Consider the following 18,624-nt stretch of genomic DNA (forward strand, 5'->3'; position numbering starts at 1 on the left):
ATTTTTAATAAATGTTACACTGTAAGAAAAGAAATAAACATCATCAGCCTTTTATGAATAATTTATTCTCTATGTTTACTTGTATTGATCGTTTAGACTTTCTTTGCAAGCATTACTTTGTAAAACAACTGCAGTATTTTTAAGCCCTGAAATGAAAGAAACATAGACTGGTATACTGTATTTATTAATTTTTAACAGCTTTTTAAAATTAACAAGTGACCAGTCTAAATTTCCAATTTTACTTCTATGCACATCCAGCAATTACATTTCTGACATTAGCATCAGTCATTCTGCAGAAATAAATGATCTTACTTGATGTTATGTGATTCTAGAAAGCACAAATGCCTGTCAAAGGTTTGTCATGTTTATTTTTTTATTATTTCATCCAATGTGTGTTTCAGTTCTAAACATGCTCTAGGTCTACAACAGCCGTTTATGTAACACAATAAATAAAATAATGCACAGTAATATAAACAATATACAGTAAATATAATTCGTTTGTCCAACATGAAGGGGCTAGAAACTACTTTAGTACAAAGAAGCAAATATAATACCATGTGTACCAATTCATAATACACATTCAACTGCAAGCAACATGGACCCACACCTGCCAGTGTTGCTTTGTCAGAATCATTGTTAGATCAAGAGAATGGACATGACTCTGCCACTGTTGTTTTCTCGACCAGTTCTACCATTGTTGTCTACTCAGAATGATAGATCTAGCGAGATGCATTGGTAAGACATATGTTTCTTTAAGAATACAACTTATCTTGCAAAATTATTAAAACAACCTTTTATTTCTTCTCTTAAGCTTCGCAGTACTGCAAGAAATTGTGAAATTATTGAAAAATTTCAAGGTCCATGCCACAACCATGCTATATTTGAATTTGTGTTATGACTTATGTTGGGGTTTCACTGTAGCAGCTAGAAGTCCATTCAGTATGTAGAGCATGTTAGAGCATTACAAAAGCATGAATGTACAGAAATTGTTCATTTGTGAAATGTAGTCTAGATCATGCTTACATTTTCAGTATTCAGAATTATACATAAATGTCAGAGAAATAAAATTTCAGCAGGATATTTGACAGCATAGTACAGGTGAATAATTTGATTTTATTTTAGCTAATTAAATCGATATGTTCTTATAGGAATTGAATCCTTTAATAAACTCATTACTTAAAAGTCCTTCTTAGTAGATATATCCTAAAACAAGTAAAAGTGTTAAAAAAGTTATGTTTTCAAATTTCTTCTTGGAAAGAGATTTTTTTCTGTATAACAGTCATCATTATCATCATCACCATCATCTTTTCCTGCCTTCTCCTCCTTTGTCTCCTCTTTTGTTATATCTTCCATGTTATTGTAATTTTTAATATTGAACTATTTTAATATTAAAGTTACCCATATTTGATGTTTTACAAAATTTATAATTTCATTTACTATAAATCTCTGTCATCATTCTACCAATAACTTTGCATCTCATTTATTTTTGTGTTGTTGATTTAATGCTGTTTTTCAGCACATGATAGGTTATAAATGTCATTTGTAAAGGCAAGTGCCTTAGACCACTCAGACACCCAGGGCCTCATTTCATTTATATCAGAAATAATTCCTTATCAAAAGTCAGGAAAATGTTTTTCTGTATTTTTTAATGATATATGCTTGCGACTGCTGAATCACATAGCAAAAACTTTATGAAAAGTGTACTGTAAGGTGTCTGATTCTGCATCTGAAAGTATATACATCAGTTAAACATTTAACTCTTATGATTACTCTTATTCATCGTTCTTCTTTTAATTTTGCTAAAAAATGTTTGAATATCATTTTCAGAGTCTTCATTAAGCATATAAATACTTGTGTAGGTAAAAGTAGTTCTCTGCACAATTTATATATATATTAATGCAGCTCATCCTGATTACTAGGTTACATTCTGACCAATAGAAATCCTTGTTACATTTACTAACTAATGGAGTTGCAGTTGGCATATATTATTGGGTTAATGATGACAGACTTGCACTAAATTTCATATTTCCACCTTCAGGACCTTTCTATGTACAAGGAGACGTATCCAGACATAAAGATGGTCACTTCCAGCTGGATTCTTGACAGTCTAAAGAAGAAAAAGTGTCTGCCAGAAAAACATTATAACATTCTTCAATAAGGATACTTACTTTTTCCCAATGTGTTATGTGTATCCAATAGACAGTTTCAGAAATACCAACAGTTGTATCCCCTATTTGACTTTTATGTTTACTTTGGTTACAAAAAAGTAGACAGCAAAGTACAATGAGTGCTATTCACTTGAAAAGTTATTTGGAATACAAACTGTTGTTAGCTAGTTTTAAGGAATGCATTCATTTGAAAAGTGAATACAGATGTTGATACCTAAATTGAAGGAATGCATTCACTTGAAAACTCATTTGGAATACAAACTGTTAATAGCTAGATTTAAGGAATTCATTCACTTGAAAAGTCATTTGGAATACAAACTGTTGTGACTAGTTTTAAGGAATGTGTTCACTTAAAAAGTCAGTAGGAGTACGGACTGTTGTTGGCGGGGTTTCAGAAATGCAATCACTTGAAAAGTGATTAGGAGTACAGACTCTTGTTGGCAAGGTTTGAGACTTATGTTTGAAGTAGAAAATACATCATTTTTTAATTAATTTTTTAATGCCAGCATGAGGCATATAAATCCTGATTAATATTGTAATAAAGATTTTATTTTTAAATATTACATTTAATGCTGTTTGTAGTGTAAATTAGCTATGCTTAGTGCCCATCTGAGTTGATAATCACATGACCAGAATATTAAGTTGTTTACCCAGTACATTTTAAGAAGTCACTCAGTGTATATTTTTCGCTATAGGATGGGGACAGAACACCTCCAGATTCACTTCACCTCTCACAGTTTTCTCAGTCTTATAGCCAAACCCATGTTATTTGTAAGGACGACTGTTAAATAAGATATTACTTCTAATCATACAATAAATATGATATTGGAATTCTTTTCAGTGAAAATGTGAACATTTATAATAAAACTCAATGATGATATTTTTAAAATCTAAACCTTCTTATATGCATTTCTGCCATTTAAATGCATTCATGATAACCCAAACCTCCATCTTAATTACTCTCTTGTTTTTGTTGTGGAGGAGATTAAAAGTTTCAAAACTTACTTATTATCATAAACTAACTTTTCTTCTAAATATTAGATTTCTCAGGGTCAGATGTTATAAAAGCCCTTGACTTAATATGTTTGCAAACACAAGGGACAGACAACAAGATCTTGCATAACAGAGCCTTTGTAAAGAATGTCTTACAGTATATTAGAGAGCTATACATTTGACTGTGGCTTGAGTTTTTATCGATCATCTTGCAAATTTTACCTCTATATTTTTGGTCCAATGCACAAACAGGGACCTAGACTTTATCTGGGCAAATCTTACCTGTAGATTGTTGGTACAATATACATTAAGGGACCTAGACTTTATCTGGGCAAATCTTACCTGTAGATTGTTGGTACAATATACATTAAGGGACCTAGACTTCATCTGGGCAAATCTTACCTGTAGATTGTTGGTACAATATACATTAAGGGACCTAGACTTCATCTGGGCAAATCTTACCTGTAGATTGTTGGTACAATATACATTAAGGGACCTAGACTTCATCTGGGCAAATCTTACCTGTAGATTGTTGGTACAATATACATTAAGGGACCTAGACTTCATCTGGGCAAATCTTACCTGTAGATTGTTGGTACAATATACAGTAAGGGACATAGACTTCATCTGGGCAAATCTTACCTGTAGATTGTTGGTACAATATACATTAAGGGACCTAGACTTCATCTGGGCAAATCTTACCTGTAGATTGTTGGTACAATATACATTAAGGAACCTAGACTTCATCAGGGCAAATCTTACCTGTAGATTGTTGGTACAATATACATTAAGGGACCTAGACTTCATCTGGGCAAATCTTACCTGTAGATTGTTGGTACAATATACATTAAGGGACCTAGACTTCATCAGGGCAAATCTTACCTGTAGATTGTTGGTACAATATACATTCAGGGACCTAGACTTCATCTTGCAAATTTTACCTGTAGATTGTTGGTACAATATACATTAAGGGACCTAGACTTCATCTGGGGAAATCTTACCTGTAGATTGTTGGTACAATATACATTAAGGGACCTAGACTTCATCTGGGCAAATCTTACCTGTAGATTGTTGGTACAATATACATTAAGGGACCTAGACTTCATCAGGGCAAATCTTACCTGTAGATTGTTGGTACAATATACAGTAAGGGACCTAGACTTCATCTGGGCAAATCTTACCTGTAGATTGTTGGTACAATATACAGTAAGGGACCTAGACTTCATCTGGGCAAATCTTACCTGTAGATTGTTGGTACAATATACAGTAAGGGACCTAGACTTCATCTGGGCAAATCTTACCTGTAGATTGTTGGTACAATATACAGTAAGGGACCTAGACTTCATCTGGGCAAATCTTACCTGTAGATTGTTGGTACAATATACAGTAAGGGACCTAGACTTCATCTGGGCAAATCTTACCTGTAGATTGTTGGTACAATATACACTAAGGGACCTAGACTTCATCTGGGCAAATCTTACCTGTAGATTGTTGGTACAATATACAGTAAGGGACCTAGACTTCATCTGGGCAAATCTTACCTGTAGATTGTTGGTACAATATACAGTAAGGGACCTAAACTTCATCTGGGCAAATCTTACCTGTAGATTGTTGGTACAATATACAGTAAGGGACCTAGACTTCATCTGGGCAAATCTTACCTGTAGATTGTTGGTACAATATACACTAAGGGACCTAGACTTCATCTGGGCAAATCTTACCTGTAGATTGTTGGTACAATATACATTCAGGGACCTAGACTTCATCTGGGCAAATCTTACCTGTAGATTGTTGGTACAATATACATTAAGGGACCTAGACTTCATCTGGGCAAATCTTACCTGTAGATTGTTGGTACAATATACATTAAGGGACCTAGACTTCATCTGGGCAAATCTTACCTGTAGATTGTTGGTACAATATACATTAAGGGACCTAGACTTCATCTGGGCAAATCTTACCTGTAGATTGTTGGTACAATATACACTAAGGGACCTAGACTTCATCTGGGCAAATCTTACCTGTAGATTGTTGGTACAATATACACTAAGGGACCTAGACTTCATCTGGGCAAATTTTACCTGTATATTGTTGGTACAATATACACTAAGGGACCTAGACTTCATCTGGGCAAATCTTACCTGTAGATTGTTGGTACAATATACAGTAAGGGACCTAGACTTCATCTGGGCAAATCTTACCTGTAGATTGTTGGTACAATATACAGTAAGGGACCTAGACTTCATCTGGGCAAATTTTACCTGTAGATTGTTGGTACAATATACACTAAGGGACCTAGACTTCATCTGGGCAAATCTTACCTGTAGATTGTAGGTACAATATACACTAAGGGACCTAGACTTCATCTGGGCAAATCTTACCTGTAGATTGTTGGTACAATATACAGTAAGGGACCTAGACTTCATCTGGATACATGTAGAACTTGTGTTTTAGAAAGACTGTATGTTGAGGCAAGTGACTCGTGACCCAAGACAAATTGAATTGGCTGTTCAATATACTACCATATTATCCTCAAAGTCATCTAATTCCACATATGATTGTTTAATTACCAAACCTTGCATGCCCAGAAACCAAATTTCATTCCACCTTTATTATGAATGCATTCTCATATATATGAAACAAAATCAATCTATCCAGTACTGCAAAATTCTGTGCTAACAAATGACTTCCTTGGGTATGAAAACTCAACTGAGTAATATTTGGTCTAAGACAATTCAAAAGTTCCACAACCAATCCTCTATTTATCGGAATAATTTCAGTGAAATCAGAGCTTCCTATTGTGGCCATATGTACCTGTATACAGGCAGTTTGAACCATGGGGACAAGTTTGTATCTGCCTTTCCAGCAGATTACAGCATTATCTTGACCCAGTTCTGGATAATGCCCCAATTTTTTACTGTAGTTTTGATCAAATGTTTGAACTTCATTGAAACCTCTCAAATATGAATGTCATCATTATTTTGGATTTCCATTAATCATACAACGTGAGTCGTCCTTAAATTAGAGGGGTCTACTCGAATTTGAAAAGTAGTTATTTTCATTGAAAGGTCATAGAATTTTTTAGGACTTTGTTTAGTGGAAAGAGAATGTTTAAATAATATTTGACTTTGTACGTTCAGAACTTAGACTGTCTTTCAGAAAATAAAAAAGAAATAAAATAGGATAAAAATTGGTGAATTAAGTGATATTGACATAGGTAATTTTCATTTGCAATGGCATCACTTGCTCCCGTGGCACACTAATTAGTTAAGCATTTTTGTTCCTTTCTTTTGTTTTAGTTTCTATCAATTCATCCTATGATCAGTCAAGTAACTGAGACTGTTCAGTTTCCATAAGAAAAAAAATACACTTTTGAAAACATTGGAAATCCTGACAAACTCCTTGAAAAACAATTCACTATTTCTGTACTAACCAGGGTTATTTTTCCACACTATAAACCATACAAAACACAAATATAATAACCCATTAATATCCCAGGTCATACAGAAGAAACATGATTTGCTCGTGCAGTCATGTAAAAGTATTCTGTTGACTGTTAAGTCATACTGGTAAAATAAAACCTTCTTGAGGGACCTGTGCTATGAGTGACCACTCATCATTTGCAACCAAAATCATTATGCAGGGGTCAATTTTATTTTGCATGTGATGCAGGAAGCCGTCATTTGCTACAACCCAATAATCAAACTAAAGTACATGTCTCTACCACCATTGTAGTGCCAAAATCCTGTAAATCTCCAACATGATTCACCATTGTTTATTTAAAAGGAGCTTTCATATACCGTTATTATTCATTGTATCTCTTCATGTCATAAGTGAATTAGGTGTTTTGGTTTTTTCTTTAAATAAGTTTATTTATATCTAGATGGGTTAATTATGTCTTTTGATTTCATTCATTGGTATATATGCATTGCATAGTATATAAAGTCTGATGAAAGCTGTTAATTCATATACAGGATGAATAAATTTATAGGTGTTATCATAGCTAGGTCTTATGGTACCATTGAAATTAATAGGTGTTATCATAGCTAGGTTTTATGGTACCATTGAAATTAATAAATGTTATCATAGCTAGGTCTTATGGTACCATTGAAATTAATAGGTGTTATCATAGCTAGGTCTTATGGTACCATTGAAATTAATAAGTTATCATAGCTAGGTCTTATGGTACCATTGAAATTGATAAGTGTTATCATAGCTAGGTCTTATGGTACCATTGAAATTAATAAGTGTTATCATAGCTAGGTCTTATGGTACCATTGAAATTAATAAGTGTTATCATAGCAAGGTCTTATGGTACCATTGAAATTAATAGGTGTTATCATAGCTAGGCCTTACGGTACCATTGAAATTAATTGGTGTTATCATAGCTGGGTCTTATGGTACAATTGAAATTAATAGGTGTTATCATAGCTAGGTCTTATGGTACCATTGAAATTAATTGGTGTTATCATAGCTAGGTCTTATGGTACCATTGAAATTAATAAGTGTTATCATAGCTAGGTCTTATGGTACCATTGAAGTGAGCCTGAAATGTATGGACATGTCAAGTTAATTTCAGGACAGGATAAATAAATACTACTTTATTCATTTTGAAAGGCACATGCTAACATTATATACATATGATATTTAAATATCATCATAATGTTTTGTGATAGATGTGTAACGATATTGCTTTTAAAATTACTTTGAACAGGTTTGATTGCAATATTTTGACAAAAACTTTGAAAAATGATTAAAATGCATGTTCAGCAATTTTGGATATTTTCCCTTCTTAAACATGCTGCATTTTTACCTTGACAAATGATAATCTTACACAAACCTGTTATGAGATACCACTTGTCTTGAGAGACCACTCTTTATTGGCAGAATCCATTGGGTGGTCTCACAAGATAGGTTTTACTGTATGAAGAGTACTGAAATGCAGGTAAAGCAGCCAAAGCTTCCCAGTAGTTTTCTGAATGGAAGATTCCACATTTAAATATTATGAATGGCATGTTCTAATTGCTTGGCAAAATGTGTAGAATGAAAACAACACAGTTAGCTTCAAAACATCAAACCCATTGTTGGAGAGTGACATCCCTTCTGTTGAACAAATGATGAGATGGTATTATGTTGTTCAAACAGAGGACATATACGTGAATTGTGCATACCATGCCAGTAACCTCTGACAGTGGAACACTTTTGTGATAAATATTGACTTCCACTCAGTGAGACAGTGGAAAACATTGCTGGTCAGACAGATTTTCTTTATATGAATTCAGTTAAGAAGCTTTATGTTGTTTTCCTACTAGAGAAAATCTTGTTTTCCTACCAGAGAAAATCATGGACTTTTAAAAGAATCCAGTTTATGCAACAAATTTTGACACTATATTGTAAGGATTTTATTTTTCTACTTTTGTTTTTATTTTATAAGACTTTTAAAGAATTTAAACATCTTTACCTCTCTTTTATATTATAGAACTACACATTTAGGTTTATTTTGAAGGGTTTTTATTCCTAATTTTTTTCTCCCTTCAGATTGTTTATATTTATATCACAGAACTTAACTTTTAATTGGTACTTTATATCCTGTATTGTGATGACATGCCATTAAACCCTAGACATTCAGACACACACACACACACACACATGCATTCATACATACATACATACATACATACATACATACATACATACCCACTGCAATGGCCTAGTGATTAGAGCATCAGCCTTGGATGCAGATGGCCACGGGTTCAAACCCTGGCCGAGTCATACCAAATATGTACAAAAATGGTACTAATAGCTGCTTCTCTAGGCACTCATCATTAAGAGGTTAGTGTTAGGACTGCTCAGCCTGGTGTCAGAATAATGTGACTGGGTGGGACATGATGCTACATGTCTGCAGCATTATACCCCAGTGCTAGACATCACTATAAACTGTCACACTTCAGACATCATAGTGATATGACTAAAAAAATTGTTGAAGCTATGTTAAAAATCCAAATCACACACACACACACACAGTTACACACATATATACCAGCATACATTCACACCTGCATACATGCGTACATACATACATACATGCATGCATACATATTAATCTATTGATTTCATTGAAATGATGAGAAACTGGCATGTGTGATTACCCTATTGTAATGCTGGCAAAGGTATGTAGAATTATTGTAACTGTGATACTAAAGTCTTAGAGGTTATTCCCCTCCATCCTTATTCCTTTTTTGGGGTGACTGATCCATCCATAAACAACTACAAGCACTTTAGCACCATGCATTATTCATTACCTGAATTTGTATCTTTATATGCTAGAATTGTTCTTTTTTGCCTGATTAAACAGAATGCTCAGACATCATTATGCCATTCACAGACAAACACTGCATCCTACCAAGCCTTTGTTAAACACTAAATGTAAAATATATACACAATGTTTAAAATGTACAAGACAAGTTTGTGTCATCTTCATCATGAAAGTAAAAATCCTGCAAGGAAGCAAGTATCCATTCATCCGGCAGTTTATAGTTCCTGTTTGTAATGTAACTGTGGCTAGATCATAGTGTTTCAATCATTCTGGAATATTAGTTAAAGGAGACTAGAAATCAAAATTTTCCTTCTACGTATGTAATTCTCTACAGATTTTAATTCGACTGGCATGTTTATAAATTAAATATCGTAAGCGGGTAGTGATTTTATTGCATGGAAGATACCACGATTCCGTAAATTGCCGAGTTTTTCCGAGTTTTAATGAGACGACAGATCACGTGGTACCGTGACGCAATACTAGCCAGTCCTCGAATACAAACATAAACATTGGCGAGCGAGGCAGACGGAAGGAGACCACATTTGGGTTGCACATTCAAAACTTGAATCTGCAGTCTGATATAATAGTTTATGTACTGTACTGGTCAGTGTTAAAAGAATTTGTTTAGGCACAGACCCCGGGCAGGTGACTTAAATAAACTCAAGCCCTGACTGAAATTCCACAAGCCCGGACAGTTCATACCTGTCAACCCTCAAGCCGGGAGAAAAACCTCCTGATTTTGGGGGTATTTCCTCATCTACATCTCGATCTCGTAATATCTCTAAATTTTTCGCAGCGAAGTCCCGATAATTACATTATGTCTGTCAATTTTCATTTGTCAGAAGAAGAAAAAACCAACCCCAAACCGTTTATAAATAGATATAACGTATGCAATCCACAGTCTAAGCTGCCACACTGCAGACATCGTTGTGATATGACTGAAAAATTGTTAAAGCTACGTTAAAAATTCAAATCACACGCACACACGTCTAAATCCGGCACTGGACGAAATAATTAATATCACACAACATTTTTTTTCTTTTTTTTCTTCTTCAGTAAATAGAACGTGAAAATTAAACATTATTCAAGTAAATTTCAGATGTTTTTAAACAGCTACAACAGTACTATAGTATAACAAAATTAAAAGAATACAATTGTCACCAATTAGCTTAAATGAATGATCACTGTGAAATTTTCTCTGCAAACAAAAATCGCATCTCCATTTCCGCCAAAGAAACTCGGCCAGTTAACACATGACATTCCTCGACCGTATATGTAAAGTTTAATTACCATAATTAAATTAAAATGAATAAAACAAAATATACCATGCAGTATATGTGGCCCTAAAGAACTAATTCTGAATAAATATTTTGTTCAGCAAACAGTGTTACATGCATTAAGACTTAAACCTGAAGTCCATGGCATCGTAAGTAACAACAAAATAGGCATCGTTTATTTTGGCAATCAATTGCTGGTGCTTACACACACACACACACTGTCGAACAGGGTTTCTTTGAAGTATGTCCGAAGGGCAGTCCTTTTCACAAGATCAATGCAAGGATGGAATATGTTCATCAGTCACATCGGCTTTATTGTGATGTGATGTGATTTTGATTTTTAACGTAGCTTTAACAATTTTTCAGTCATATCGCTATGATGTCTGCAATGTGGCAGTTTATAGTGATGTCTAGCACTGGGGCATCATGCCGCAGACATGTAGCATGATGTCCCACCCAGTCACATTATCCTGACACCAGGCCGACCAGTCCTAACACTAACCTCTTAATGCTGAACGCCAAGCGAGGCAGCTGTTAGTACCATTTTAAAAGTCTTTCGTATGACTCGGCCGGGGATCGAACCCACGACCTCCCGCATCCGAGGCGGACGCTCTAACCACTAGGCCACCGGAACAGTCACATCGGCTTTATTGTTTGCGTACTTAAATCAAAACTTTAGCTATTTTGCAATTTAGCCAGAGCTGACCAGAATATGCAAAATGGGCTTGTCCTGGGGGAATAATAAGGCGTATCACATGGAGAAAAGGTACGTCCCATGGGCGCTCGCACATTGGGGCAAGGGGTTGGGTCAATAGCCCGCCCCCCCCCCCCCCCCGTTTCTATTGTCAGCCATTTAATGTGAAACTTTGACCTCTTTTCTTTTAATCGCTGTTATTTAAACTGCCCAAGGAATAATTTTATATCAGTTCCAATCATTACAGATTACCGTTTATGCATACTACATGTATACAATGATTTTTGTTAAAATTTGTAATTTTTATAAGATTACTGAAAATTGTGTTTTCTCGAAACACGACAGGTTTAGAATATTATTTTTGGCAAAGCCTCCATTTGATTAAAATCAAATCTAAATTTCACCTTGGACAGTATTGATTTGATTTAGATTGTGCCATGTTAAGGCATGCATGTCAACATCTTGAAAATACATTTACTAATTTCACCAGCGCGATCAAAGTTTCCTCAGGCAAACAATTTTTGTTTCGACAAGCCTGACGGGCACCTCATTTTGAATACAGGATGGGCCGGAACTAAAACCAGAGGGACCCAGGGTGTCGGGCTATCCGATTTATTTTTAGCACTGCTGGTGTAGATAAAAGATCTGTGAATTGATTGTTGCATTTTGTGGTCACTTACTCGGCCTTCTGCCTATTTTCGTAACTCGCACTTTCAACACTTTTCCCAGGATTTAAAATATTCAACGTTATGTCTGGAACAGAGCCAACTTTTTGTCTAAGCCTAGCATTTGCGTATCCTTGAGCTGCCATTTTTTCAGAATCCCTGTCGTAACAGTTCTTTGAGAAATGTAACGAGCACATAGGGCTGTATGGTGTTGCTTTGAAATCGACTCGTCTGTAATAATGTATCCATTCTTTCAGTATGCCTTTATCTTTCGGAAAAGAAAAAAAATGTTGTCCACTGGCTTTTCTTAATGTTTTATTACACCCGTAAGCAACGCAAAACGGTATTGTCTTTTACTCTGGCAACTCCCACTTGGGCTGCTGGAGTCGCTACTATGACGTCACATCCCGAAAGTAACCGAATAGGCGCGGAAATTTTGCATACGAGGTCACGGAAATTCAGCTCCTAGAAGATAGGCCAATATTTTAATATTGGCATTTCGGTCGCAGATGATACTTCAGAATAAGGTTTACTGCTATAGTACCTTTATTATTATCCAATATTTCCATTGGTTTCTGGTCTCCTTTAACCTGTAAATTACACAATTTTTCACTTTCTTTGATCAATGTTTAGTGGTTTCAATCAACCCTAAATTTTTAATTTTTTCGCTGTGACTGTAATAGAGAGTAGTCATAATCTCAAGGTACGAGTAAAGTTGAGAGAATGTGTTCCCTTGAAATGTGATTTCTTATACATCTGTCATCTCTATGTGTATAATTTGTGTTTATGTTAATGTTTGTGTAATTAACCTTGTGTTGCATCTGTGCATTGTGTAAATAGACATTAAAGACTTTCATTCAACTATGTTAGTAACACCCCAAGAAATTTTTCTTTTACTGTCATATTAGTACTAATATTAATCAGTGTTATGTATATCTCTTATTACTTTTCAGCTTTGTTTTCGTCTTAATTTTTGTTATAGTTTCCTAGACATGTAACCTTGTAAGCAATATTCTTTCTCCCTCAGACCACATCCTCTTTGCATTAATGTGGAGGTGTACAGTCCCTATGCCTGTGACTACAATCTCACAGAATTTTGGAACAATCTTATAGTTTCAGGTCTTTAGTTCACTTTCTTTCTGAATAATACATTAATTACACTTAGATTTTCCTGTTAAATTTTGGGGGGAAATTATTTTTATTTATGGCATTGTTTTGTGAAAATATTTAAGTACCAGAATAGCATACCATGCAAGTGTTTTCATAATTAAAATCAGTTTGAGTAAACCTGAAGTTGGACTGTGATAGCATTAATAATGTCATTACTGCATTCCATCTTTATAATGCCGTCCAGTTAGAGGCATGGAGTGTACAACCTTATGTATTTTTGTACTATTACATAATGAGATGAGATTTATTACCATGGATACCATATAAAATGGTCTATTTTCAGTGAAGGGTACAGTAAGGTGGGAATAATGTACTGTATATTTCATGCAATCTACTTGGTTTCAACCATGACAACTCTTTGTAATTTTACATTAGTAACATGTTAACCTCAGGAAATATTCAGATCTCAGAGAATTTACTTTACTGAATATTTTGTTAAATCTCACATTTTGGCACTATCATCCTCCTATATCTACAGTTTGAATATGTTTGTTGATTTATCCTCATGAAAATATATTGGTTTTTTTAAACAAAAGCTTCTTTTTATTTTAATGACATAATGTTCATTTATTTTAACAATAGTATATTGGTTTATTTTAATGACAGCATCTTGGTTTATCTTCATGAATGTATGTTGTTTATAATAATGATAATTATGTTTATCTTAATGATAGGGTAAATTATAATGATGGTATGTTGGTTGATCTTAGTGATATTATGTTGGATGGTCTTAATGATAGTATGTTGGTTGATCTTAATGATGGTATGTTGGTTGATCTTAATGATAGTATGTTGGTTGATCTTAATGATGGTATGTTGGTTGATCTTAATGATATCATGTTGGATGGTCTTAATGATAGTATGTTGGTTGATCTTAATGATGGTATGTTGGTTGATCTTAATGATGGCATGTTGGATAGTCTTATTGATAGTATGTTGGTTGATCTTAATGATATCATGTTGGATGGTCTTAATGATAGTATGTTGGTTGATCTTAATGATAGCATGTTGGATGGTCTTAATGATGGAATGTTGGATAGTCTTATTGATAGTATGTTGGTTGATCTTAATGATATCATGTTGGATGGTCTTAATGATAGTATGTTGGTTGATCTTAGTGATGGCATGTTGGTCGATCTTATTAATAGTATGTTGGTTGATCTTAGTGATATTATGTTGGATGGTCTTAATGATAGTATGTTGGTTGATCTTAATGATGGTATGTTGGTTGATCTTAATGATGGCATGTTGGATGGTCTTATTGATAGTATGTTGGTTGATCTTAATGATATCATGTTGGATGGTCTTAATGATAGTATGTTGGTTGATCTTAATGATAGCATGTTGGATGGTCTTAATGATGGAATGTTGGATAGTCTTAATGATGGCATGTTGGTTGATCTTAGTGATATTATGTTGGATGGTCTTAATGATAGTATGTTGGTTGATCTTAATGATGGTATGTTGGTTGATCTTAATGATGGCAGGTTGGATGGTCTTAATGATGGAATGTTGGATGGTCTTGTTGATAGTATGTTGGTTGATCTTAATGATATCATGTTGGGTGGTCTTAATGATAGTATGTTGGTTGATCTTAGTGATGGCATGTTGGATGGTCTTAATGATGGCATGTTGGATGGTCTTATTGATAGTATGTTGGTTGATCTTAATGATATCATGTTGGATGGTCTTAATGATAGTATGTTGGTTGATCTTAGTGATGGCATGTTGGTCGATCTTATTAATAGTATGTTGGTTGATCTTAGTGATATTATGTTGGATGGTCTTAATGATAGTATGTTGGTTGATCCTAATGATGGTATGTTGGTTGATCTTAATGATATTATGTTGGTTGATCTGAGTAATAGTATTTTGGTTGATCTTAGTGATATTATGTTGGATGATCTTAATGATAGTATGTTGGTTGATCCTAATGATGGTATGTTGGTTGATCTTAATGATATGTTGATCTTAGTGACATTATGTTGGATGGTCTTAATGATAGTATGTTGGTTGATCTTAATGATATTATGTTGGTTGATCTTAATGATAGTTTGTTGGTTGATCTTAATGATAGTATGTTGGTTGATCTTAATGATATTATATTGGTTGATCTTAATGATAGTACGTTGGTTGATCATAATGATGGTATGATGGTTGATCTTAATGATAGTTTGTTGGTTGATATTAATGATATTATATTGGTTGATCTTAATGATAGTATGTTGGTTGATCTTAGTGATGGCATGTTGGTTGGTCTCAATGATAGTATGTTGGTTGATCTCAATGATATTAGAGATGAAGTACAAGACAGTAATGGAAACATATGGTGGACAAAAGTTGAAAGCTTTGATAGCAAAAGAATGTTGTGTAGCAGAGTATGATATCTGCCTGGCCAATAAAACAAAACAGATAAAAAAATGGTGTTTGAAATTTAGACAGAAAGAACATGTGCTTATATGTTGTCCTGTCATATTAATTGATCTGTATCTTTTGTAACTGTATCTTTTACATCCCAGCTTCCTTTCCCTGTGCTTTTCCATTTCATTCTTTTTTTTTTTAGTTTGTACACCCCTCAAGACAGAAAACCCATGAAACCCATCAAAATTTTAGTTTTTGCTTCAGTTTAGTGAAATTTTTACAAATTTGAATTTTTTTGTTGTTTTCTAAGTGCTTATGTGATGAGAGAGAGAGCAAGAGAGAATATTATTATCAGAGAACATCATTGTCAGTGTGTGTAAGACTACATACAAAAATATATCTTATTTTGTTTGTTTTTTAAGTACATGTATGTAATAATGAATTAATGGAACAATCTGACACATGAATAAATAGTTGTTTCTAGTCCTAGTTACAAGAAATGTTTGTTGAATCAGATGTTTTTGTAACTGTACATTAAGTTCATTAGAATTATAATCAATAATGTTTAAACACTGCATTTAATTCATAATGTTCAGTGTAAAGAGCCATTTGAGTGAATATGACTTTTAGAACACTGATTTCTCTGTCTCCATTGGCAATGCATCAAAAATGAGACCGCATACCTGATTAATAAAGCCCTGATATTTAATTAATAAAACAAACAAAAATGTTCTGATAATGTATACCAATCAAAGAGTCAGTCACAATTAGATAATAGCATATAAAAATAATCTTTTTTATATAGCTTACCGCCAAAAATTTAGTTATTAATTATTTGGCTTATTAGATGGTTCTTTTTAATGGTGTAAAGACTTCATATTTAGCCTTTTAGCCAGCCCTTATCAGTGTCAGTGCATGTCAAATATTGTTTAAACCTTGCTTGCCCATGAGGCATTTTCCAGGTCTTTGTCTTACTATGAAGCATACTAAAGTACTTGCTTACTGTAATCAACCTGTTGCAGTATGTGTCCAGAATTTTGCAGCTAAGAGAATCAATTGAATTTCAGCTGTATGATTTTTTTTCATGGGGACTTCCAGAAATTTTGCTCTTGAGGGAATTCCTGTATATTGAGGGGTTGACATTCATGAGTTTCAGTGTGTATATATATATATATATATATATATATATATATATATATATACCACAATGCAAGAAAACACCTCTTTGGACAATATAATATCATCGTGGAAGACATAAATATAAATTAAATATTACAGATATAATTGTAACATAACATTTTATTACACATTCAAACTATTATTATTAATATGCCAAAAATTTGCATGAAATAGCATAAATTATACATTGAAAAGATTCCATTCTTCTAAAAACACTAAGTCTCAAAATGTGAGTTTTAAGCCTAAAAGGATTTTTATCATCTTATGGCTTATACATCTATATACATAAATTATATGCTTTGAAAGATTTTATTTAAAACTTTGTACAGAATTTGTGTGTTTATATATATATATATATATATATATATATATATATATATATATATATATATATATATATATATATATGCACCTGGTATTGTAATGAAATTGGCAGTTTTGAAATCATCTAGCTAGAGAATGGTAGCTAAAACGATATAAAATCAGTGTGAAGAAACACAAATTAGACAGTAAGGTAACTTGAGATTGTAATGTTTCAAAGGAGACCTAGACTTTTATAGCATGAATAGGAGAAACATTCTGTCTAAATTGATCTTTTTGTTTTCTCCCAAATATTTGTGTACCAGTCCATGTTGAAGAGATTGGACATGCAGTTAGTCAGCAAATTATACAGGTATGGTAACTGTTCATTGAACATCCATTTATATCAGTCCGTGTTATCATGAATAAAATGATAAATCAGGAAGTTTTACCATTAGTTCAGAAGTGTCATTATGCAGGTACATGTACCAGTCAGTAAACCTTTGTGAAATCTTCCTTGCTCAATAACCGTTGCTTCCAGGTGATCACTAATTTTACTAACAGCATCATACAAATGGTCGGAATTTGTTTTCTTGTCGGGAAATGTGTTTATATTATTCGGCCCGAACTATAGCAGTAACGACAGTAATTTGCAACTTTGATTGTTAAGACTTGAATATAATAATAACATGAATTGCACTCAAAACTTGTTCGTACTAACTTTATTTAATCTTCTTTAGTAGTCATCTTTCAGCGTGATTACAACACTCGTGTTGTGTGAAAACTGCAAAGGTGAAACTTTGTTGGGTGTTGGGGATGCAAAGAGATATCTTTCAAATCGTTTGGTAAGGTTTTGGAAATATTTTCACCAACATACCTTTAATTCTCAAAAATATATCGTTGACACAAAATGCCTTTCCGGCTCAACTCTGCAATAGGAAAGAAAAAGACCACCCCCACCCCCCGCAAGAATTTCGCACTTGGTAAAAAAAATACCGCCGTGCAGTCAGCTTTTTGTCATGCCTTTCTATGTAATGAATGTGTCATATCATCAGAGATGAAGCTTGGTATGCGATAGGAAGGTCGTTAGCGTTGTCAGTCGTCAACAAGAAATTACAACCAAGATCATTAATTGGCAATACTTTTGATGTACGCGTGTAGTACAACATTTGGAATCACTGACACCTTTAAAATCTGAGCTATGTAAGCTAACCATTATTCTACCAGGTAAAACCTTTTGAATTTCTATTGTAACATATTGTTATTACCTAACCTTAATATCCTTTTCGACTTTATAAACACGTCGTTATTACATTCGCTACATCTTCCACAGACATTTGTTAGGTTAGTATACTGAATATTGTTACTTTTAATTCTTATACTCGTAAATTTGGTCAGGAATTTTAGCCTTTTAGTATTCATCGGATTCACACGTTTTTGTTGTCTCTGTTTTTGTTGAAAAACAGAATAACATGCCCCCCCCCCCCTAACTAAAATCTAT

At 33.8% G+C, this 18,624-nt stretch overlaps 1 protein-coding gene across 1 annotated transcript in view; it reads left to right on the top strand.

Annotated features, from left to right (window-relative positions):
• The window catches only part of LOC149775432 (ATP-dependent chromatin remodeler CHD1L-like), a 79,667-nt gene extending 76,936 nt beyond the window's left edge, over nucleotides 1–2,731 (top strand). The window contains exon 25 of the mRNA XM_089943026.1: nucleotides 2,039–2,731. Coding sequence (XP_089799152.1) covers nucleotides 2,039–2,158 — 120 coding nt within the window. The 3' untranslated portion in view covers nucleotides 2,159–2,731. The remainder of the gene's footprint in view (nucleotides 1–2,038) is intronic.
• Nucleotides 2,732–18,624: the final 15,893 nt, after the last annotated feature.

Source organism: Sinohyriopsis cumingii, chromosome 19, assembly GCF_028554795.1.
Source record: "Sinohyriopsis cumingii isolate HCF-2022 chromosome 19, ASM2855479v2, whole genome shotgun sequence".
Lineage (NCBI taxonomy): Eukaryota > Metazoa > Mollusca > Bivalvia > Unionida > Unionidae > Sinohyriopsis > Sinohyriopsis cumingii.